Here is a 25,676-nt window from a genome sequence, read left to right as displayed (position 1 = left end):
TGGAAAGAATTAAATGTAAATTAATTATATTATACATTTAAGTTCAACCAATGGCTTTTATAATAAGAGTTATTTTTTGGACCCACTTAAGTAGGCCTACATCTTTATAATTTCCTAATTGTTGGTTAGATTGAAATATGGTTAAAGTGTAATGCAAATGTACTGACAAGCATGGTAAACTAAAATATACTTTAATGTCACTTCTACTGAAACTTGTATAGCACGAATTTAAATATATTTGTAATTAAACATTTATACAGACAATACTAAACTTTAAAACAAGACATAACTCAGGGTTTCTGCAGGTTTGTTGAAGTTAAATTTAAGACCAACTAAAGAAATTGAATAGGAATTGAATGTCAATATGTTCTTTAGATGTAATTGTATATGGAGAAACACAAGTTGTATTAGCAACACTTCAGAATTTGAAAATACAACTTCTATCAGACAATATTATTTTTTAAATTAATTTTACAAAAAACATGCTTAATTCAAGATACATTTACTTGAAATGTAAAATGACATAAAATATGAAGTCTTCTTTTCTGTGAAACTGATCAAAATTAAATATGATTAAAACAAGAACAAAGCCTAAAGCTCAGAAAAATCAACTTATTGCTTTTAAAATCAACTCACTGACAGATATTTGTTCATGTTTAAGCATACACTTACTTAATTTTGTTTAAAACTTTATCTTACATTTGCATCTCAAGTAAATGTATTTTGATTTAAGAATTTTGAGGTATTTGTAAAGCAAGAAATTGGAAAGCAGAACAAAAATACTGATGAAGATATTAATTTTTTTTGCAATGCATGCAACATTTAATTCCATAACTTTATGAATTGAAGACTTTTTGCTCTGATTTAAGACTTTTTAAAGGCATTAATTTGTGCAAGGGCTAATTGAGACATTTTAATACCCCCAGAAACCCTGTAACTATAGAGATTAAATCACTTACCTTGTCTCTTTCAAGTTTACTGTATATCTGACTTTCAGCCGGTTGTCATGACAGCATAACTACAGAAAACCCGGTAACCTTCAAATGATAAATATAAGGATTCCTGAAAGGAACATGACGTTCCTCTCTTCAAAGCTGTTTACATGCAGTGAACTTGCTGCAATCACGAATAGTCTTTCATCCACCTCTTTTCCCGATTTAGACACTTTGCAGAGCAAATTATAAATGGCGTTTAACTGAATAATACATACTCACAGAAATACAAACTTCTCACATTAAACCCTCTGGAGTGCTTCCGCTACATGTGACTGTAACTCCAGTTTTCTTTTCTGCTAGACAACCTGAAGGAGAGCAAGAGTGTTTTAAACACAGAACAGAGATTTGTGCACATGGCAGTGGGGAATCATTAACCTTCATTCCAGTTACTGCACTATACACTTATAGGGGGCAGTTACACTCACTTCATGCATCTTGATTCATTGGATTTCTTTCAGACTAAATCCATTTACGCTCAGCTTCGTAAAAACAAATGTAAATGTTTATTGTGCAACATTCCAAAGGTGGTTAAAAATATGCTTCTTAAAACAAATATAAATGTGCACTACTATTCTTGCGCAACATTCCAAGGTTGAAAATATGACAATGAATGAAATATGAAAAATCATGTTCTTAAGGCCCCGATATACTCACAAAGAAGTTCTGTTTCGTTATTCACTTTGGGGTAAAATGTGATTCGAAATACGTGACCAGCAATACACTGTTAGCGATTAGCGATTTTACGCCGCCCACACACAGCTGAGAGTGGCGTTTAGATGAATGTGTAAATATGCTTTCGTTCTTGCACGCTTTCCTCTCAATAACAAAATTGAGAAAACTGCAAGCATTTTTTAAATTAAACATAAGAAAAAGCATCCGATCATCCGATCAACGTGGATATGTTTGCATTAGCGCTGCAATTCGGCTTTCTAGTAAAGTTACGTCACATTTATTTACATAGCACTTTATACAATACATTGCTTAAAATCAATCAGCTTTACCATATTAAACATGAAAAACAGTGTCAGTGTCTAATTTCATCAGAATTACAACTTTATAATTTATTATAAAGGCGCTCTCCCGTGTTTTCATGTTTTCACTCACAGATATCTGACCGCGACCGACTGAACAGGAGAAATGAACCCTTAAAGTTTTCCATGTGAAAGAAGGCGGAGCCTCCGCGCACAACTACCTATTACCTAATCGCCACGGACCAATGGTAGTACAAAGGTGTTTAGCAGCCGTAGCGAACTGTTCCGGAAAGTTTGCTTTGGCAAGCTGTTTCGAACTCCCAAAACGAACTCCAAACCAACTTTGTTTTCATCTGATTTTGTTCGAAATGACGTCACATCGTTCTTCGATTTCGCTTAAAGTATTTCGGGGCCTTTAGGTATCCTTTTTATTTTTGCCAAACGGCAGAATATGAATGCAAACAACAAATCAACTTAAAATAGACATTTTAAACCATTTTTCCCCCCATCCTGACAACAAAACATGCTTAACTGAAAAACTCAACAGAATGCAAATGTAGATATGCACAGTAAAATCAGGGTATGTGTCAGTAGGATTTTCTGAAAACTGTGACCTAATACTAATAAAATAAAAAAATACCACTGAGATTTTTTTACCCTATAACAGTGTTGAAGTATTGAGCAATTTAGTCCCATTGATCACCCATGCCCAGAGGAGAGAAGGAAGGAAACGCATATGCATAACACTTACATTTTTTAATAGAATTCATTTATAACAAATGGAACTTGTGTCAGCAAAGTACAGAAGGACGGCTTCTCGTACAGATGTCTCTTTTCACCAATGTCATCTAAGTATGAAAATAAAAAGCACTCCATTCATTCAGAGGAAGAAAAAAAATCAAATCAAAAAACATTTTACATTTACAACTAATTAGAGGTAATTTTATGATTATTTTTTTAACAAGCCATTTTTTCTTTACAACTGAATTGAATTAATTTCAGTCTATGCATCCAGATGTGAGAGTAACAGGGAGCTTAGAAACACCACGTGCACGTTTGCATTCGTGACGCTTCAGTCTTTCAACCGGCTGAACGGGGGAAGAAGTGACACTTCGAAATCACCTGCTAAAGATGCTCTTTTCGCAACCGATTAGCTTTTTCTTAATCTTTTTTTTTCTTTTTCTCTTTTTACTTGGGTAGTCTCTTTTCTGTGTTATTTACATACACACCCAGTGAAGTTTGAAGGAGATTCGTACAGTTGGGTTCAAGTAAAATCCGTAATGGGTGCGGAATCAGTAGGGCAGTGCATAGAGATAAAGAGATACAAAGTGCAATTCTTCCTACTCGCTCCCACTGCAGTTGAACTCATGCATATTCAAATAAGATCCAGTACATTGAAAGAAAAGCCGATGTGTAACAGATTGCACATTGAAGCGCTGAACACTAGGTGGCGCTGACAGTTACATGAGGCTATGCAACAGCTGATTGTTGCTCGACCTTGTGACCCAAGTGAGACAATGAAAACATTTGAAATTAACAACAAAATAAGCAAAAACATTGATTTCGGACTGATAACAAATCGCTTTATCTATTCGAAACAAGAAAGAGGGGGAGGGGGGAATTGGGGGGGAAAAGCATCTGGAATGCACATCCACAAAGCCAGTGAGGTTCAAGTGTAAAATAATTATATTCTTGTCTCAGAATTTGCACGTTAAAATACTTTGTAGCTTATCGCCTAGAGCTCTGCAGGATTTTCAGAATAACTTGGTTCTTTGAACAAGAGGTTTTGAGGTTCATTTTCCACTGCCGGACATTTGCAAAGATGACGAGCCATTTGATGCTAAAGCTTGGCCTTTAAAAAGACAGAAAGTCATTAATTTTTCCCAGGATTCTGTTTGTGCCATTTGGGAACTCAAAAGTTTATAATGAGTAATACAAAAGAAATGATTTAACAGTATCGGGCCTGGCGGTTATCGAACGCTTTTCTTTCTTTTCGTACCCTTGTCGTTTTTTTCTTCTTCTCTGAGCCTAATTAAGGCCACAGAAAATTAAACAGTAATGATGGAATTACGTATTTGCATATATAATTTCATACAATATAAATCCGTACGCGTGGGAAATCAATCGATAAATACTCATAGTCATACATGAACTAATGAAACTATACACGTCGTTAAATGAATATCGTAAAAAAGAACAGGCATAAATATAAGGCACTCTAAATGCAAAAGAATGAACACGTGGACGTCTTATGGCCTAACAGATGCACAACGATGACCTTTAACCTATGAGGTTGTGAATATGACGACAATCACCCTGTCCTCGTTAAACGAGAATCGAACCCTCTGGCTGTAAAACACAGATTTATTGCACAAGAAAAGATGCGTTAAACGGAGTCTGTGTCCGTCTGTCCATCCGTCTGATGTGCATTCCAGCGGAAAACGTCCCTCCAACGGATGTACAGAAACCCACCATCACTTCCATATATTATTATATTTATATATCTATATCTCCTCGCATTTTAGTCATGTTTTGTGAATATACATTTCAACGTTATATAAATAAAGACATCATCTCTTTTAATATCTCTCTCTGGAAGAACTGAGATATCTTCTAACCTTTATACTCTGCCCACCCCATGATTCAGTGTGTGTGTATGTGTGTGTGTGTGTGTGTGTGTGTGTGTGTGTGTGTGTGTGTGTGTGTTCACAAAACCAAATGCCACAAACCACCGGCAAAACAATGAAATAAAGAAGGGCACAGAGGTGCTAACATCAGGACATCAGAAAAAAAAGAAAAAAAGAAACATTGTTTAAAAAAATAATACAGTCAGTTTGAACTGATTTGTCATTGAAAAAAAAAAACAGTCACAGAACTTAAAACAAAAGCTGTGTTATTTGTGTCATTTCTCCAGACATATAACCTACCGATCAGCGTGTCGTAGTTATTACTTTCAGCTCTGTCCGTTTGTTTAGTTTTCTTTTATGATGATGATGGTGGTGATGAAGTCTCCTCTCTTCATCTGTGACGTATCTCCTCGTATTGATTGTGGAACAAAACCAACTCTCTTTACAATGTGTGTCGAGCTCCCCGTCTCACAGCGTCTCTGCATTCGTTGACTCCACAATGTTCCTTTATGATTTGTGTTCATGAATCCTCGAAGCAACCATTATTTCTGCGCGATGCTTCAGCAGTCTAGATTCACCTGTCTGAAATTATTATTATTATTATTACTATTTATTTATTCATTATTCACTTTTTGAAATCAGATCGGGGTGATTTTTCTTGGTCCACCTGGATATTTGTCTTTTATTGTCATTTAAGTATTTCTAGGTTTACGTTGCACATCCAACATGTAATCGAAGAGTTTAAGTTCTTTTCACAAGCAGGTATTTATGGCTCAGAAGAATTAAATGATCGCTGGATGTCTGATGGCCGATCCGTCTCCCTGACAGCGTGACGAAGATCTTATGTTGCATAGTGGTCGAAGCTCCCGAGATACTCCAACCCGGCTCTGTAACAAAACTGGTACTGATCCTGAGAGACAGAGAGAAACGGGTGAAATCTGTGCCACATCAAACACTCCATCAGATCCATAATGTGCATTCATGTACCTTGTTTTTAATAAAGATTTATTAATAATCTTAATGTACTGTATGTTGGACATAATTCAGAAAGATAACAGGGTAGATGGTAGCAGCCGTGAAACCTTTGACAGCCACATTTTGACGTGAAACTTTTGACAGTTCAGGTCTGATATTTTTACATATATAAACGTTTTAATTATTCACTATACGCAATCATGGTGACAGGGCTGACATTTGAAGATAACCCCTTACTGACAAGTATAACACATCTGTGAAAAAAGTGCTCTTAATTGTATTGAATGTGCACTTATGTAGCATACTTCAAATCTTAAAAGTAAAAAAGAAAAAGAAAAGCAAACTTTATTTGCAGATACCAGAGCTGCCAACTCTCACTCATTCAGCGTGAGACTCACGCAATTGGCCCTTTTCACACGCTCTCACGCCACACATCCATTTTCTCACGCAGAGAAAAATTGCGAACCAAAGAGGACACCGACAGAGAAGAAAGAGCAGGTTACTTTTGATATGAAACAAATTCTCAGCTCTCAGATTCTGTCAATTTTATTACGAAATTCAAACAATAAATGCCTTTTTGGCGGTTTTAAATGTGACGGATCGCTGTAGCGCCTCAGTTCAAACGGCACGTGAACCGATCAACTCTTTACTAGCCTAGTTAATAGTAAATAAACACGAATGATCAATAGGAATGTTGAAAGATACAGTACAACTTACCGAAATGTACATGCCTCATGCATAATATCGATCCAATCAGTGTTTTTCAATCGTGGAAAGAGGTCAATAAAACAGCTGGAGTAGACTACATGTCTCTTAACGTTACATTTACCTCAGGAAAGCCATTTAATGACCATAGCATGCAAGTTGGCTAGATTTTTTTTTATTTTATAATATATTTAGTATTAGTATAAATGAGTATTTTGGTAAATATGTGCACTATATTACATATTTATTATATTTTTTACTTGTATCATTAAAATATTATAAAGTTGTTGTCGTAATAAAAACCGCATTAGGCCTATATTTAATTTGAGTTGTTATTTTTAACCTTTAATAATACCAGCTGACAGGGCTCTCTGTGGTCTATGCTTACAGCATTAGGTGAGATTTTCTTTCTTGAGAAAAATTAACATGTATCTACTGTACCTAATATGTATCCAAATTGAATCAAGATCGGAATAAAACCACAATAATTAAATTGAAATTGTAAAATCTGTATCAAGCAATAATAAAAGCAGTAGCCTATGCCAATTATTGCACCATGCTGTCACTAAACTTAATACAATTATGTTTCGTTAGGCTACCAAATGTTTTGACAATCACAATAGCCTACACTTATTGTTTGTGATGCAAGATCCAATCCCCCAATCCACCCTTTCCATAATTCTCACTCCAAGCTAAACTCAAAAGTTGGCAGCCCTGAGATACTATTAATGAAATAAAAGGCCACTTAAGTGTACATAAAGTGGATCAAAAAACACTCCAAAATTAATAATAATTTTGAACGGTAAACAGTCAGTTTCACCAGAACTCCTTTACTAGGTGTCCTCTATCACTTTTTAAATAGACACCCTGCAGCCAATCAGAATTGAGTATTCACCCAGACCATGGTATAACATTTGTTAACTACAATAGTAGTACAAAAGGCACACTATGTAAGATTTTTAGATCAAAATATCCAAAAACCACTAGAACAATGTTATATATTTTGTTGACTTGTGTACTTACCTTATCCCAAATGTTTCTAAGAATGTTTAAATCCAGAGAAATAAGCGTTTTAACCAGGACACGGAACGTGTCCGAGCGTCGCCTATCAATGACATCATACCCGCATTACCCTCGATTTCTGTTTTTATTTTGTAGAAACCATGGAAACATCAAAGACGCTTTAATATATTATGTGTTTTATTAGACAGGTGAGCAACTGTTTGGATACAATCATCGACATAAAACTAATCATTGCTATACATCTCAACATAGTTAGTCTTTTTGTTTAAATCTCATTTTCTTGATTTACCGCGAGTACCATTTTTACCTTGCCTATTGATCTAGTTCGCTGCAGTGTGAATAATACATAATAAAAGCTCCACTGCTCTCGAGCTGTTGTGCTTGTCTCTCATTAGCAATCACTCCAGCGGCCTCATTTCACTCCAACGGCTTTCGTAATGTTAATAAATCTTTAATACATTACCGGTCATCCATGAATATGATTTCTGTCCGAGTCCTGTAGTATTCTCCACCGGCTGTAGAGGTGAAGACAACAACTGATTGTCCGCAAAATCACAGCGTCATCAAGCTACGCCTTTTTTTATGAATAAACGACCTCTAGTGGCGAAAAATTACATAGCGTGCCTTTAACAAGGACTAATAATGAAAATACTTCAAAAGCATTTATTAATCTTAGTTAATGTTAATTTTAACATTTAACATACTAATACATTATTAAAATCAAAAGTTGTATATGGTAATATTAATGCAACTAATATGACAAAGTATTACCATATATTCTTGCAATACTATTATTTTATATATTATTTCCAAAATGTAGCCTTTTTAAATTATTCTAAAGTGTATTTCTTTCTCAGAAGGGGAAAAAAAGATGTGCTGGTACTCGGAGAGTTTACGTCTTGAAATAACAATGGTTACATTTTTTGTTTGTTTTTCAATGTATGATTATAGTATTAATATACGTATGATGTTAACAGGGTTGATGTGTAACCTGAGGATGCAACTTTAGGTCTTTTTAATAATGCATTGTTAACTACAGTTGTGGTAAGAATTAGATGGCTGTAAAAATAAATCTGCATTGTTTGTCATTTTTATTTCAAAGAATTAGCAAAAATCCAACCTTTCATTGAAGTAAAATAATTGAGAGTGGGGGGTAAATCACATTATGAAATATGGCCGTAATTATTGGCACCCTTTTATTAAATATTTTTTGCAACCTCCGTTTGCCAAGATAACAGCTCAGAGTTTTCTCCTTTAATGCCTGATGAGTTTGGAGAACACCTGACAAGAGATCAGAGAGCATTCCTCCATACAGAATCTCTCCAGATCTTTCAGATTCCCAGCTTCATGTTGGTGCTTCTTCTCTTCAGTGCTCCACTCATTGTCTATAGGGTTCAGGTCAGGGGACTGGGACAGTCATGGCAGAAGCTTCATTTTGTGCTCAGTGACACATTTTTGTGTTGATTTTGATGTTTGTTTTGGATCATTGTCCTGAGGAAAGATCCAACCAGGTTTTGATTTTAAATCTGTTGGTATTTTCTAGAATCCATGATACCATGTATCTGAACAATATGTCCAGGACCTCCAGCAAAAAAAAAATAGGCCCACAACATTAAAGATCCAGCAGTATATTTAACCGTGGGCATGGGGTACTTTTTTATCCCTTTTTGCACCAAACTCATTCAATCAAAGCTCTTTTTTTTTTGTTTCATCTGACCATAGAATCCAGTCCCCTTTGAAGTTCCAGTCGTGTCTGACATCTGAATATGCTGGAGTTTGTTTTTGGATGAGCGAGGAGGATTTTTCTTAGGCTTTTTTTTTAGGCTTTCTTTCCAAGACTCAACAAATCTCTGCAATTCTCCATCTATGATCCTTGGAGAGTCTTTAGCCACTCAAAGTTTCCTCGCTGTGTATTAAGACAATTTAGACACACGTCCTATTCCAGGCAGATTTGTAACATCTTTAGTTGATTGGAACTTCTTAATTACTGCCCTGATGGTGGAAATGAGAATTCTCAATGCTTTAGCTATTGTCTTTCAGCCACTTTCTATTTTGTGATGCTCAACAATCTTTTGCTGCACATCAGAACTATATTCTTTGGTTTTACTCATTGTGATGGATGATTAAGGGAATTTGGCCTTTGTGTTTCCTCATATTTACACTCCTGTGAAACAAGAAGTCATAACAAGACAATTTCATGTTCCTAGTCACACTGGTGTGAAATTATAGGGGTGAACATTTAACATTTAAAAACATTTATTTCATAATGTGATTTAACCCCCACTTTCAATTATTTTTCTTGAATGAAAGGTTACATTTTTGCACATTTTTTGAATGAAAGATCAAAAGGATAAACAATGCAAATTTATTTTTTTACAGCCATCTTTGATCATATTTACCAGGGGTGCCAATAATTCTGACCACAACTGTATGATCTAATATTATATAGATAGAATTAATAAAGACAAAATACTAGATTATTTGGTCATACAGAATTAATAAAGACAAAATACTAGATTATATGGTCATACATTTTGTTCTTAATAAATGTGCATATTCACTGATATAACAGAAAGTTGGGAAACAGAAAACTCTTCAGAAAAATAGTTTTTGTGGAAGTTCACTAGACTTCATAGGGGATTTACTGAGAAGTGTATATGATAGGTAGTTAAAAAAAATCCAATGACATTATTATTATTGCAAAATGAAAAACTAAGCAGGATTTAAACAGAAAGAAACTGACTCGAGGTTTGAAATGCAATCTTTTGGTAAAGCACATCAGTGATGTAATGTGACATCTTCTGAGCAGATTTTATGGATTTCTCGGTTAATTCACGGATGCGTGGCTCCTCTCATCTCCATAGCAACACATCAGCTCAGCGGTCTGCGACGTGAAGGCTTGCGCGCGCAGCTCTAATGTCGCCGCTTTTGTGTCGCGCATCTCGCTGGTGCTCTGAGGTGAAAAGGAGGGATTGTGTTGTGCCAAGCGTGATATTCGAGCCTCATCACTTCGCTGTCGCATTGAACGCGGAAAATAATTTTACCCCATTGACGCTGGAAAAGGCCATTGTGTGGGTTAGCTGTGAAATTGCTTATCTGAACCAATTTGCATGGCTAACCTGAAGGGTTTGTAGTTATAAATGAGAATGAGCGTTTGTGGGCCGAACAAAGTCACGTTCTTTTCCTCATCAGTGTCACAAACTCAATGCACACGTGTCTCATCTAACTAAAATTACAGAGGACATCTGAAAGATGAATCACTAAACTGACCTGCATGTTATTAGCCGTTTTAATTTAATACGATGCTTAATGCTCGAGGAAGAGAAAGTATTTTTTGATCCTGATTTAGTCTGTTAACTGTCTTGAACTGAACTTAATAGTAATTTATGAACGCTTTGGAATACAGATCAAATGTTGGTTTCTTTTTAAAGAGGACACTCATTATTTGCAAAAGTGAAAGCATAAAAAGTTATGCAAGTTTAAGTTTATTTTAAAGCAAATGTTCTGAACTAAACATTTACTTATATTTACTTATATTTTACAAAATAATTTTGTTGTGTTCCAAATTCGAAGTTGATATCACAAAAAATAAGTTTTAAAAAATGTTTTAAAGTAGAGATTCCATGGTTCACTTTCAAAACGGTTTTCACATGATGAATTTAGAGTGTTTAAGCTTTTGAATGAAAGGCAATAAAAATTGTGGCAACTGTACCGGGACAGTTAACAAGTTTGTATTTTAAGTCAAAGTGTGAATATGTTACGTACTTCGGTCTGGACCATCGCCGGCCGCTGTGTTCTTAACATCTTGACCGTCTGGAAGATGTCCACCACGCCTTCATAACGCATCCGCTCCAGAACAATACTAAGCGTGATGAAGACTCCTGTCCGGCCCACGCCAGCACTGCCGAGACATTCAACAAACCAATCAAAACACAGAGTAATCTGTTTCATAATCTGAAGAGTTAGTGAGGTATATTATGCCTCACAACATTTGTCCACTGGATTTTTGATATTTCAACCCGTTTTCTTGTAACATGCAAACAAGTGACCAGTATTTTTCATGCACTGGTCTTAGTCATGGTCTTGAGGTCTGTTTTGCTTTATAACATGTCTTCTCTCTGACTAGTGGAAAGAAAACATCCAAAATACACATTTAGATGTTTATTTTAGTACACTTTATATATTTGTGTTAGTAGATTTCAATTCGAATTCATTTTTAAAAAGGCGGCGAGTTCCCTTTCGATGGAACTCCGACTCTGCGTCATGGCGTTGCCGCTATGGGAAAGCCTTCAGCATGTTCTATTGGCCGATGGAGGTCATGTGAAGAAGCGTAGCATGCCATCAAGACCATAAAGGGTCCCAAAATCACCAGCATCAGTTTGTCAAAATTGTATGCCGTGATCGTCTGCTTTTATTTAGATAGGAGTACTATAAGAATGGCAAGCAAAGAAATTTAGGAGGTGTGTGCCGCGGTGCCCCACTTTCTTACAGGTGATGACTCACACGATCTTTGTATTGTTTGTTTGGGAGCGGAGAACACTCAGACAGTTCTCGCTGGGGGGCTGACTGTGTTAATTGTGCATAGCATATATAGCATATATTGAAGCATACCAATATGGAGTTCTTCCTTTCAGTCTTCCTTTATCGCCTTACACCTTCACAAAGCGCATGGATGTGACTCTGGCTCCATTGTGACTCCAGAACATCCGTGTTCTGAATTACACAGATGGCTGGCTGTTAGTGGCCCAGTCGGAGGAATCAGCAGTTTCATCGAGATGTTGTTCTCACTCACTCACTTAAAGTGAGATTGAACCTCAAGAAGAGTTTGTTGTTTCAGAGAACAACTTTTCTGGGGGTTATTTCCCACTCGGGTGGAGTCACTATGGGCAACGTCAGGTTAGGCCAGGGTGTTTTCGTCCGCCAATACCAGAAGCTACTGGGTCTTATAGTTGTAGCCGCATTAAGTTTGCTGCACATGAGACCATTCCAGTGGTATTTGGTGAGCAGGGGGCAGTGCAACCCCCTATGGTTCATAAGAGTTATGCGCAGAGGTCTTCTTACCATGTATCTGTGGAAAGACCCCGGTTTCTAACTCAGGGTCCTGCACTGGGGCAAATTACCATCGCAAAATGTTTGCTTTGGTCACCTCTCTTACGGACTGGGGGAATGTCCTGGATGGTCATTCAGCTTGGGATCTATGAAAAGGCCTTCATCTTTCACGGCACATGGAATGCCTGGAGATGAGGGCAGTGTTTCTAAGGTTGAAAGACTTTCTTACAGACCTGAAGGGTCTGGATACCATTGGTGTGGATGGAAAACACATTGGTAGTATCGTGCATAAATCACCAGGGGAGGTTGAGTTTGCGTCCCCTGTTCAGGTTGCCACAGCAGACCTTGATCTGGGCCAAGGTGTAGATATCCTGTAGAGGAACTATGTGGACAGACTCTAGCTTCAACCTTGAGTCCCACACTTGAGGCACGTTGTCGTTGTTGCTCATAGTGTACTCATAGTGGTCCTGGATGACCATCTAGTGTCTTACCCTAAGGGGCTATCCTTTTTGGGTCACAGGGTTATGCGCAGTTGCTTGTGGACAGACCACGGCTTCAACCTTGGTTCCCATGCTTGGGGCATTTTGCTATTGCAAGGGTTACGATGGATGCCCCCCTCATGGTCTGGAATGACCACCCAGCTTATATAGTATGGTCTGGACTGACCACCCAGCTTATAGCATAAGGGTTACAATGCCATGACGTACGTTCGAAGTTCCCTTGAAAAGTAACCTTTGGGGTTACGTACGTGTTCCCTACGTGAGAAGGGAACGAGATGCTGTGTCTATTTGCCATACTTCATGCATGCCTGCACGGCTGCTTAAGACAAAGAATCTGGGTAATCAGTGACGTAGGCACCCTTTCATGGTTTATTTATTTTATAAGAATTATATAAAATGTATAATATAAAATTTTAAATATATAAAATGAGGTTTTTGTTATTAGATAATTTTTTGTCATTAAATAGAACAAAAGACAAGAGTTTTGTGTACTGATGGAAAGTTACAATCTGCTAGGCTTTGTTTTTCTCACATAGACTTGTGTCTTTCTTACCTACAGTGGACCGATATGGGTCCATCCTGACCAAACTGCTCTTTTGTTTTATGCACTTGGCCGATGAAGTCGATGAAGCCTTCCCCTGACTTTGGCACGCCTTGTTCTGGCCAGTCTGTGAACTGGAACTGCCTGACGGTCCGTGACTGTCCGTCCTAAAAGAAGAGAGAGACACAAACCAACATAAAGGAGCTGCAGCTCCCTGACGCATAACACCAATCCATTACATTCACATTTATGTGTGGCAAATGCTGCGCTTGTCAAACACTGATGAGAACATCACCCATGCTGAATGAGGGTTGAAAAGCCCAAGAAACATTAATAATTAAAATATATATACTGAAAGCAAGCATTCAAAATTTGGGGTCAGTTAGATGTTACCTTTTTTTTTTTTTATAAATTGATGCATTTATTCAGTAAGGACACATTAAAGTGCCCCTATTATGGTTTTTCGAATATTCCATTTCATGCAGTGTGTAGCTGTTTGTGAATGTAAACGTTCTGCAGTTGTGAAGTCGAAAGTACATGATTGAAGTGCACAAAGTTATTGTCTCCCAAAATAAAGAATCGACTCTAAACTGCCTAAAAGAGTCGTCTGTATTTCGAATCCCACTGCGTAACGGCTCTACATCACTAGATAATACATTTGCATAATGATCACCTATGTTGTATGTTGTCCCGCCTACAAACAAGTAATTTTAAAAAACTGCTTCTCAAATCTGAAAGTTCGAACACTTGCGAACACTTGAGTTTTCGAAATAAATAGTTTTGTGTTCTATATTGTGTAAGTTTCTGGCTAACTCGCGTTATTACTGTCTTACTGAAATAGTTCTGCTAATCAGCTGTGGGGCCACTATTACCTAAAACTGTCTATTAATGCAAATTGTCTGTCGTTCTTACTACTTTGAGTAAAGATAAAGGATGGAGCAAAATTTGTTTTGCAAACTTTAATGTTACATCAGTCATTCACATAAGTGCTCGGCTAACATATGCTCCGTTATTGATATAGTTAATACAGTTACCATATGTGCACCGCAATAAATTAGAAATAAACACATAGGTTTGTTGATGGACATACACTTGTTAATGCTGATGGTGAGGAATTACAGTTGCAGCATCTCATAATGTACCTCAAACTGAGTAGCGTATCACTGAGACACGTCCTGCTAAAGTCGAACCTTGCGATGGAGGATCGGGTTGAATAACAAGTTCTTCTAATGTTTCGTCATCACGTTCGGATTGATATGGTACAATCGACGTCATCGTTACGGTCTTTACAGTGCATTTACATGGTACACCAAGAACACCATGTTTCACCAGTGTTTTTCTGTTAGCGGGATATGAGGCTTCAGCCACCCACAGCTCAGACGTGTGTGCTTCACCTGAGCATGCGAATGAGTGATTTCCAGACACTAATTCCTCCGATGTGGGCGGCTGAAAAAGCTTTTCCTGATGAGAAGCTCAGAGAGTTCGCCTTTCTTTAGTGATTTTGTATATCCAAGATAAGCAACGCAAAAGACAGAGACATATATAAGATGGCAAGATGGTACGAGTGAGGGCGTTTATCAAAATAAACGCATTGAGGGAATTAAGACTCCTGAACACAGATGCTCTCAGACTGAACATGCACTATAACACACAAACCACAGTAGGTTCCAAGGTTCTGCCGTCTTACCCTGGCGTCCGTCACTTTGAACTCTCTCAGGATGTACTGGGGCATGTTGTATTCAGCCATTGGATCCACAACAAAGTACTGATACCTGGCTGAACGCTCTGCTGGCCAGTACTGATGGCATTTTTCCTGATGGACAGACAGAATACAACAGTCTGTAAGCCGGGGTACAAATAACAGCACTGGCAGGAGTAATCATTGAGTGAAGAAAATGACCAGAAATTTATTTTAAAAAATAAAAATAAAAAATAAAAATTATCGTGGTGTTTTGATTTAAATAAAGTTGAAGTTGAAATCATGTGACCATTTTGAATTGTGATTGTAGCCTGTAGAGTTGGCGAGATAGAAAAATGTACACATTTTCTGAAGTATTTTTGTCTTTTTTATGTCCTTAAAAAAGGGTAAATTGACTTTTAGTCTTAAGAGTTGCTGAGATAGAAGATAGAAGAGATAGTTTTTTTTCATCATCTCCATTTTTGCTGTTTGTCTCCAGAAAATGTATTTAAATATTATTATTTTTTACTTTAAAATATGTGTTACTTACCATCTCTTTGTAATTATTTGTTAAATTCACTAGCAATCTCTGAGTGAACATTTTCACGTTTTTAGTTTCAATGTACTTCACAAAAACCTTTTTTTCTTTACAGAGTATATATTTTCAATTAAGTTTATTTATCTTCCCCCATTTGCACAATGCCCAGTTGCAAGAACAAACATTTAGCCCAGATACAAGGACAACATTTAGTCTGATTGTGATACAGATTTAGATGTTTAGACGAGCAGTTGTCAAATACTCACTCTGCCCATCTCTCTGAGTTTGGTCAGCATCACTACGATGGTTGAGTTGTGTTCCCAAAGCATCCTCCAGAAGTCTTCTGTGGTTTCGGCTAAAGGACCCTGCGTTGCAATGTAAGCCTTCTGTTGCCTGACGATACAGTGAGAGAGGAAAAACATTTACCATTACATTCACATGCACAAACAGACAGACAGACAGATCTAGGCTTTTCTGCTCACCTGTATCCATCAATAAAGCTGGCGTTGATGTAATCGGAGCCCTCAACTCCTCTGATTGGCTGCAGACAGACGCGCGTGGACTCGTAGGGCATGATGTTAACCAGTCGGTTTTTGAATTTGTTGCAGGCCAGGTTGGCACTGATGAACCGTGAGGTGTGAGCTTTTGTGTTAGCTAACCGCTGCATGGAACAAATGGTAAACAACATAAAAAAAAAACCTAAGTTTGTATAGATAGTGATTTGATATTATGCTGAAGACGTATGAAGTTTATTAAGGCCTTGTGGATATGTGGGTAGTTTAAAGAGTAATTTGAGATGCAAACTGAATGCTTTCAGATGTACTACTATTTACTAGACAGACACAATTTGCTAGGTGGTTGCTAGGGCTTTTTTAAGATTTACAGACAGAGACAGACAGACAGACAGACAGACAGACAGACAGACAGACAGATAGATAGATAGATAGATAGATAGATAGATAGATAGATAGATAGACAGAAAGATTTTCAGTATGTTGACATTAAACCAGTGCACGAACACAAACAGCGTTTCAGCAGATGTTTAATGTCTTTAACTGTTTTGAACTTGGTCATGAAAACAAGAGAGTGAAAGCAAATGTGAGCGAAGTAATGTTTAGCACTAGTGTGAGAACGGTGCAGGGATCTCTGGGCTCCTGAAGGAGAAACCACAGGCCCCACACTGTCTCTGCGGCCGGTGGAGAGAGAGCTGGAGAGCCGGCGTGTGGTGGCCTGAGACAGTCCAAACACCAACAGCCAAGCCTCACCAGCGGGGTCAACTCCAGGGCTGGGGCTTTGCTCGCTGAGTGATCATGATGTGGCATGACATTCGATCACCTTCTTACTCTGGGTAAATAGATTTCTGTTTGACAAACTGCAGGCCATGTAAAATGTGGCGGGGTTGAATAACAGAAGAGAGACAAGCAGCTTCCTGTGGCAAAGCTGGCGGTTCTACTGCAGTCTTTCCAGGAAGGAGGAGCCAGAGCTTGTGGTCCGATGTCTGTGAATATGTGACATGATCGCACCTTTTCAAGGCCCCTTCTGTTCAGATGTGAGTTTTATCTAGAGTAATCAGATAAGTCAGTGGATGGGACACTAGACAGATAAACTAAACAAGAAACTGCACTATTTTAACAACCTCTCTTTGCTAGTAGTGAAGAGAAGGGCAACCCTTTTTTGTGAACCTATTCATCCAAACAGTTTGCTTCTATGAATAAGTATAAGGACAGACAGACCGATAAAATGATAGACAGGCAGACAGATTTATAGATAGGACGGACGGACGGATAGACAGACAAATGGACAGACAGACAGACAGAGCTTCCAAGATTGAGTTTGATAACATCCATCTTACCTTAAACTCCAGCTCCATTCCGGTAACATTATCTCCGGACTCGATCTGCGTGAGCTTCTGGATGTAGGCGTACAAGTTCCGGGCGGGAACCTCAGTGGTCCCACAAGTGACGGCCTCCTGGAGCGCGTCGTGAATGAAGACGTACTGGTCTTCCGTCTGGACCATGTAGTTCCTCTGTGCACGCATGAGCGTCACGTGACCGTAAATGTCCACCGTCTTCTCATGTTTAATTCGCTCCAGCATGGCGTCAATGACAATGAAGCAGCCAGTCCGACCCACGCCGGCACTGTCAGCCGCAACGGATGAGAAACAAGAGGACAGAGGATTTGTGTGTTGTGTAGTTTGTGTTAAGGTGCTTTGATTGGTTTCGTTGTCAAAGATCATGTTTACATGGTTACATAATGCAATTATAAAGAGATTTAGGCAATATAATAGTAGAAAAACGTGGTGTATGCTGAATTTAATCTCAATAAACAGGCATGTTAACACTTTAATCGCATCTATTCCACTCTGAATAGTGCAAATATGCACATGTGACATTATCATGTGCAGATCCGTAACAGAGGTAAAGAAGGCATCGTATTATTAGGGTGCTGAAGAAACTGAGTTCATGTTGACATGAATATAATGCAGTATTTTCATGGTCGAAAACATCGAAATGGAGACTTTTTAAGCGCTTAATCTAAAAAATACAATACATCCATAGAAATGTGTTCTACATTTGTCACAAGTAAACATAGGCCAGTAACACACAGTGTCTGAGTTCATCATTTGTGCAGTGCATTGGTGTTATGTGAAAAATGGCGGTAAAAATAACCACAATTCTTAGCGAATCATCAGAGTACCGGTAATGAAAATTGCTCGTGTCCAACATCTTACTGCTATTAAGTCCTTACGCTGATTATTGGAAATAATCACATTATTGGTACACATGTAAACATAGTCAGTGAGTGATGTGCCAAAGTTGCACTGTATTTCTGTCATAAACGCAAAACATTTGCTGCAGTAAAACAGTATTTAATGGCAGAGATTCTGCCGAGTGGATGAAGCCGTTCTTGACTCGGTTTGATTGCTGTACACTTGTGCTCGCTATCAGAGGAAAACAAGCCCTCCATTTAGCCTCTCACCCTCTCTAACCTCCATCTACAGACTCTAAAAGCCTCCATCTACTTTCCTCTTTCCATCACTTTGAAGAGGCCAAAGCTTTGCTAACTTTCTGAAGCGCCGCAGCTGACGTCAACCACCGACACCTGAGATCAGAGCCCTTCATTAAAGACTACATACGCTCATATTAGTGCTCTTCCTGCATGAAGACGTGAGCACAGTGAGAATTCTTAAGCAACGACACACTTTAGCAGGAATAACACACACAGAACTTTCATTAATACATACATAAAGTTTCCAAAACCCATTTTGAGTAGCTCCCGACAGAGAGTATTCACAAAGTCTTATTCCGGATTCTTATTATTATTTCAGCTCTTTTTGGCCAAATTCCAAAGCAGCATCACATGTATTATTACCAGATAAGGCAAACCCAGAATGAATTGCAACAAGCATAATCCCATCCACTCGTTCTTACAGACAATTTAGTGTCTCCAATAGACAACTGTATTTGGATTGCGGGGGAAACCAGAGCCTCATCCATGTACCTCAACCTCAAGCCTCAACCTCGCTTAGCTTCCGAGATCACACAAGATGGACAAGCATAAATATACTTAAAGGAATAGTTCACTTCAAAATGAAAATTCTGTCATCATTTACTAACCCAATTTGTTTCAAACCTGTATGAATTTCTTTCTTCCGCTGAACACAAAGGAAGATATTTTGAAGAATGTCAGTAACCAGACAGTTGATGTACCCCAATTGACTTCCATAGTAGGAAAGAAATACTAGATTCCCAGAGCGCACCACAGTGTTTACTACCTATTATTCATATTTTTTTTTAACAATTTCTTTATTTGTGAAAAATACTGTAATAGGATTACAGAATCAAGCGGGACTCTATCTATCTATCTATCTATCTATCTATCTATCTATCTATCTATCTATCTATCTATCTATCTATCTATCTATCTATCTATCTATCTATCTATCTATCTATCATCTATTTATCTATCTATCTATATCGGCCACATGTGGGCACCCTGCTCTCTAAGATATCGGCATCGGCCATCAAAAAATTCAATATCGGGCGACAACTACTACTAATGCAACAAAACCAGGCCTCATCTTATTTTGTGTCTGCCTTGGGTAGGAATTATTTAAATGAGGAATATTATGACGTGTTCATTCTCGGAAGAAAACTCAAGGCTACATTCAAGGCGATTCAGGGAGTTCAGAAACAGTGCTTACTAACAAAGAGAATAACTCCCTTTGTGCTTTGTAACTTTACAGACCTTTTTCTTGCTCAAACAGCAGCATTACACACTAAAGAAAGTTTAACGTAAAAGCATAGTAGCATAATATGACCACTTTAAATAAACTAAACAAACTGACTTAAACTGCCCTGAAATATCCACTGATTTTAGCAAGACTTTATTTTCTTTATGCAACATCAATTTCAGTGGTGAAAGTGATGAGGGTGTGTTCTTGACAGGTTTCATGAGATTCACTCAAACATACTTTAGAAATCACTGCTGTGTCAGATTTACCCCTCACAAGCCCCCCGCCCGTGTCTCGGTCAGTGATCTCTGTGACATTCAATCATGCGATTGGATGGACTTTCTCTTTTGTTGCAATAACGGCTGACTGGCTGTGTGTCTGCGGCGACCCGTGGGTTACAGGTGACAGGGGTAAACACCCTCTTTACGGCTAACACTGCCCAGAGCGAGAGCACACGCGTGGCTATCAGAATCGATTCGCCAGATTTCACGAAAGCATTACGCGTATGCAATATGAATGTCCATTCTGTGCTGGGCGAATCGTTTAACAGCGACAAATGCTTTCAGTGAGGTTACTTACCCACAAGTACTTTTGTTTTGCCTGACAAACAGCACATATAATCTCCTGCCCACACGTTAGCACATCATATGCAAAGCTTAAAACTTTCTCTGCTCTTCCCGAAGGATGCGTCAACTTTCTGACACCAGCCACGAAATGAAAGAATGAGGTTTTTTAATGGTCAGGCGAGAGCTCGCGGAGGGGGACGGTGTTTTGGAAAGGATTAAAGTCTCGCTGTCGAGTCGTTATCTGATCTGAGCCGAAAGGAATTCAAAGTCTCCGTCCCAATGAATGATATTAATTCCCGTATTCAGCACTCAAGCCAGCTAGAGAAAAGAGGGGAAATAAGGATTTTTTCAATTTCAGGCGCTCCGCTGGGAGCTCTAATTAACTGCCGTATGTGTTATTTTTAAGGGTTTACTAATCCTTGTTTTCTATCTGGCAGTTTTCCGATGGAAGCTCGTGGCTTGTCTTTTTTGCATGCCTCTTGCTGCCTGATGTTTTTTGTGCTGCTTTCGCTTAGAGGGGAATTTAACAGATGGTTTCATATCTGGGTTTTCCATAAATGCAAGAGTGCCTCATGTTCTGCCATGCACCAAAATCATGTTTCTTTGTACAGAGACACACAGACGAAGTGTATGTTTAAAACTTGAGACCAAGAAAGGGATTGACAGATTCTTTTTCTTTCCCTCAGTTTTCTACTTCAGATATCAGTACATTAATATGAGTTCTGCTGATCAATGAAAAGCACCCCACGCGTCTTTACACCACCTGTGAATCTTTTTTAAGATACTGTTTGCTTGAGTTATTAAATGTTTTACATAAAATTCATTAAGTGTTTAGCAGACAAACAGTGGCCTAAAAAAAAAAAAAAAAAAAAAAAAAAAGATGAAATCTGGATTTGGAAACATTACCATTTAAAAGTTTTTGAAAAAAAAAAATCTCTTCTGTTCATCAAGGCTGCAATTATTTGATCAAAAATACAGTAAAAAGAGTTAAATATTTTTACAATTTAAAATAGAAATTTTCTATGTGAAAGCATTTTAAAATGTAATTTATTCCTGAATACAAAGCTGAACGTCACATGATCCTTCGTAAATCATTCTAATATGGTGATTTGCTGCTCAAATTTACAAATAATTTTTCTTGCTAAATTATTAAAAACACATTTTTTTTATTTATTTAAAAAAAGGTTTTCTTGCTAAATATTTGTGTGGAAAAAAATATAAAAGAACAACATTTATTTGAAATATAAATATTTTGTAAGATTATAAATATCTTTACTGTCACTTCTGATCAATTGAATGCGTCCTTGCTGAATAAAAGTATTAATTTCTTTGAAAAAAAAAAGACATTTTTTAATGGTGTAGCCTACTATACGTAACAATAAAATATTTACACATTAGCAACAATATTTAACGCATATTACAAATCATTGTTGGAGTTTCATGATAATTTTCATTGTGTTACTACTAATATAAATATAAATAAAACAATAATGTAAAAACAATGAAAGAGATCTCTTCAGACCTGCAATGCACCACCATTGGTCCAGCGTCTGGCGGGTTGCATGATTTGACCCTGCGCAGGAAGGCCAGGAATGGCGTGGGATGTTCCGGGACGCCGTGATCCGGCCACGCCGTGAACTGGAACTGCCGCACCTCCCGCTTTTCGCTGGAGCCGTTCTGAATTGAAGAGTAAAACGCTCACAGCACAGATGAAATATTTCAGTTTTGGGTGAACGATCCCTGAAACACCCACATACCTTGTAAAGTGCAAACGTTCGGACGCAGTACGTCGCCAACTCGACCGTGTCTAGCAGTGTGACCTGAATGAGTCCGTACGTCTCTGTCCCTCTGTTTGGCCAGTACTGGTCACACTTCACCTGCAAACACACACACAGACATCTCCATCAAACCTGCAGCAGCAAACATACATCACGTCCATTTAAAGCAAGAGAATAACTGCAGCGAGCAACACAATTCCCATTTCCTGCTGACAAGCGGATTTCTCAACACACGAGCAGGTTTTTCATGAGCCTGACAGACGCTATAATTACTATCTCAAGCGCTCTGTCGCAATCACATTAAAGCTGGGGCCTTATTACCATTATAGATGTTGGTTGCATTGTAAGTCGCTATAAAATAGCGTCACATTACTGTACGGCAGCCACCCTGTCAGGAGGAAAATAATAAAAAAGACGGAAAACACGGTTACAAAAAGAAAATCGACGTGCATCATCGCATGTTCAATGCAGGTCTGTCTATATGCAAACAAGAGCAGGATCTGAAAGATTATATTCTGCTGATAACATATTCGTAAAGACGTTGTTTAGCTGAGAATATCTTGACGCTGTACTCATTAAAATGCATCAAGACGTTCCAGCGCTACATGACTGAAACCATGAGAGGCTGCATGTTACGGCCGCACCGCAGGAGAGCTGCTTTATGTGACCCTCCAGTCCATCTTTAAAGATTAGACCAGCAAGACAGAGCAGAAGCATCAGTCCATGAATTCATGCAAAGGACAATTCACATCACAGAGAATAAATGCAGGAAAATCAAGAATTTAAATTCTGCAACTCATAATGGGAGCTGAAGACGACATGATGCTTGCCTTAGAGAATAAATTAGAAGGAATCTGAGAAAACACACACACACACGCGTGCGTGCACACACACACACACACCAATGGTGCAAATGAGGAAAAGATTAAATGAAATGTGAGTAAAATTTGCAAAAATTGTGGATGACATGGATTGTAATATTAATTAGACCAGCAATCAGTTTGACAAACAGTTCAATTTCCCAAATAATTGATGTAATTTGTTAAAAAAATGCTGTTATAGCTGTGCGCTTTTCACAAATAGGGTATGAAATAGGGCCAGAGCAAACAGTCAGTACAAAAATATGCTTTACCATCAGAAAAACATCAGGAGGAGAAACAAAATATTCTTTAAGCTGTTTATTTTCTATTTATATGACGTTTGCAATTTTAACCAACCCTGTTACCAAAGTTTAAGACATACAGATTAACACCCCGGTTTGTCTGATTGTCAGTTATTTGCCAATAAATCTTAATTTGTTAATTTATTTCCCATAAATTAAGCATTTAGATTTATAAGATCTATATTTCCATGATATACGTTTTTCCTTAAAAACGTATATGCAAAATGTGTGACATTTAACTTTAGTTAATAATTCATATTTCTTTACAACAATTATTTGAATATAAATTTAACACGTCAAAAATCATGGCTTTGTTGTATAATTTTAGATTAGGTTTATTTTATGTGAGATAATAATTTGTCAAACACATCTAATAGTTAATAGTAAATAGTAAAATAAAAAATAAAAAATAATGCGACACCACTGTACAATATTCATTACAAGTTCCATTTATAAAAATAATAATTATTAATTTAATTGTTTTATTGTTGTTTGTCCAAAAATAAGCAATTCATTATTATTATTAATTGAAACTGAATTGAAACTGAATCCGGTATTGATTAACTGACACATTCTAATAGCAACAAACACGTGACAAAGATTATAGTATGTGAGTATGTATTTTAAATAATGTCAAAATGTTATTAATTTAAACACTTATCAATTTCATTGAGAGACAGCAGTACGCTTGCAGAGAGACTCCGTCCACATGCTCTTCTGACTGATTTGTGATTGATTTGTCACGTCGGGTGTGAACAGACAACAGTGTAAGCTAATCAAATCAACAGATCAGTAGTGATGTCGCAGCAAATCATACCCTGGATCTTTCCTCCAGTTTGGTCATCATGACAATATTTGCACTCCGCTGCTCCCAGATCATACGCCAAAAATCGCCGAAGGTCTCCGGCAGCGCGCCTTGTGTGGCAATGTAGGCGTTCTGTTTGCGGTAACCATCAATGTAGTTTGAGTTGATGTAATCGCTCCCTGGAATACCTGCGAAAACAACACAACATACATAACACACTGAGAACAAGACGACTACGGAGCACTGTGAGCTGTGTTTTTAGCACATGGCTATTTGGATGCTAAAGTATTAAATACAAACCAAGTATAAAACAAAACCATTGTTTTTTTATGCATTTCTCAATTTTGAGATTTTGGTCTATTTTGCTTCCATAACATGTCTTCTTTCTGACTAGTGATAGAAAAAAAACATACAACACATTTAAGTGTTTATTTTATTGCACTTCATCTATTTGCGTCTGTATATTTCAATTGCAATGCATATCTTTAAAGTCTGTGCGCACTTACATAGACCAAATTTTACAGTTTCATTCCTATCTATATTTTTAAGGTTTTTACAGAGGTGTTTGTTCATATAACATTCACCTGATTTTATGCCACATTTTAATCCTAAAAAAAAAACTTTGTGAAAATGTGTTTTTCTCTCTGTTGACAGTGTTTTCTGATTTATGGAGTGATAAAAAGAGATATGCAAAATCCCTTCTGTAAAAACTATACCTTTAATATGTTAACAAAATCAAACAAATTTTGAACCTGGCTTTCAGATTTCTGTTCTAGAAATGTATGCAAATTAGTGCATATTCAAGTAGATACCGTCTTGTTTGCATATTTCAGCATAACATTTTCAGAAAACTTGGAATACAAAACAACTGTCTTAATGTACTGGGATTAATCAACTGGGTAAGTATAATGATCTTTGTTAGTTATAATTCATATCTGTTCACCTGTAAAAAAAACACGCTCTAGATTGACTTTCATTTACAGACTTTTAGCATGTTGACTTTTTGTTCACCATACGTTTAGTTATCAGAAACAAATAATGTAATAACATAACAGTTTTTCATTATGATAATTTTGCACATATTAGAATGACAGATCAGTGAGATTGTCAAACTTCAGATGGGAAGTTTCTGCAAAATGGCCACAAATCTTTATTTCATATGTGTGATTTCTGATGAGCAGACCTTCATTCTCCATTAGAAAAAAACAAAAACCAGTGGAGTAAACTGAATCTAAGTGAAAAAGTGTGAGAAATCTGGAGAAAACAGAGCAAGGCTTGGTTTCTGCTGTTAAAGGGCTGACAGCGTGTCAATGCTGCAGCTCCAGCTCAGCTCACACATGCAACAGAGAGATAAAACTCATCCCAGCGTTCCCTCGTCCGCCCGACGCCTCCTCTCACTCGCTGTCCCTCCCTCTCTCTGTCTGTCTGTCTCTCTTCCATGTGAATCATTTCACTAAGAATTAATAAATAAATTAAAAACTCCATGTTTTAATTTTCTCGTTCATTCTGTGACTGACAGGATAGAAAGA

General features: G+C 37.5%; 1 protein-coding gene across 50 annotated transcripts in view; it reads right to left on the bottom strand.

Annotated features, from left to right (window-relative positions):
- Positions 1-3,125: 3,125 nt before the first annotated feature.
- LOC130082251 (receptor-type tyrosine-protein phosphatase delta) overlaps positions 3,126-25,676 on the bottom strand; it is a 254,946-nt gene continuing 232,395 nt past the window's right edge. For all 50 annotated transcript variants that reach the window (XM_056247015.1, XM_056247014.1, XM_056247028.1 and 47 more), the window contains 10 exons: positions 24,160-24,335; positions 22,160-22,279; positions 21,925-22,079; positions 17,455-17,740; positions 16,085-16,263; positions 15,869-15,995; positions 15,074-15,199; positions 13,399-13,553; positions 11,062-11,197; positions 3,126-5,503 (listed from right to left, as the gene is read on the bottom strand). In XM_056247015.1, the coding sequence (XP_056102990.1) occupies positions 5,435-5,503; positions 11,062-11,197; positions 13,399-13,553; positions 15,074-15,199; positions 15,869-15,995; positions 16,085-16,263; positions 17,455-17,740; positions 21,925-22,079; positions 22,160-22,279; positions 24,160-24,335 (1,529 nt within the window). In that variant the 3' untranslated portion in view covers positions 3,126-5,434. The remainder of the gene's footprint in view (positions 5,504-11,061; positions 11,198-13,398; positions 13,554-15,073; positions 15,200-15,868; positions 15,996-16,084; positions 16,264-17,454; positions 17,741-21,924; positions 22,080-22,159; positions 22,280-24,159; positions 24,336-25,676) is intronic.

Source organism: Rhinichthys klamathensis, unplaced genomic scaffold, assembly GCF_029890125.1.
Source record: "Rhinichthys klamathensis goyatoka isolate OS25496 unplaced genomic scaffold, OSU_Roscu_1.1 h1tg000042l_1, whole genome shotgun sequence".
Lineage (NCBI taxonomy): Eukaryota > Metazoa > Chordata > Actinopteri > Cypriniformes > Leuciscidae > Rhinichthys > Rhinichthys klamathensis.
This window is presented reverse-complemented; position numbering and strand designations above follow the sequence as displayed.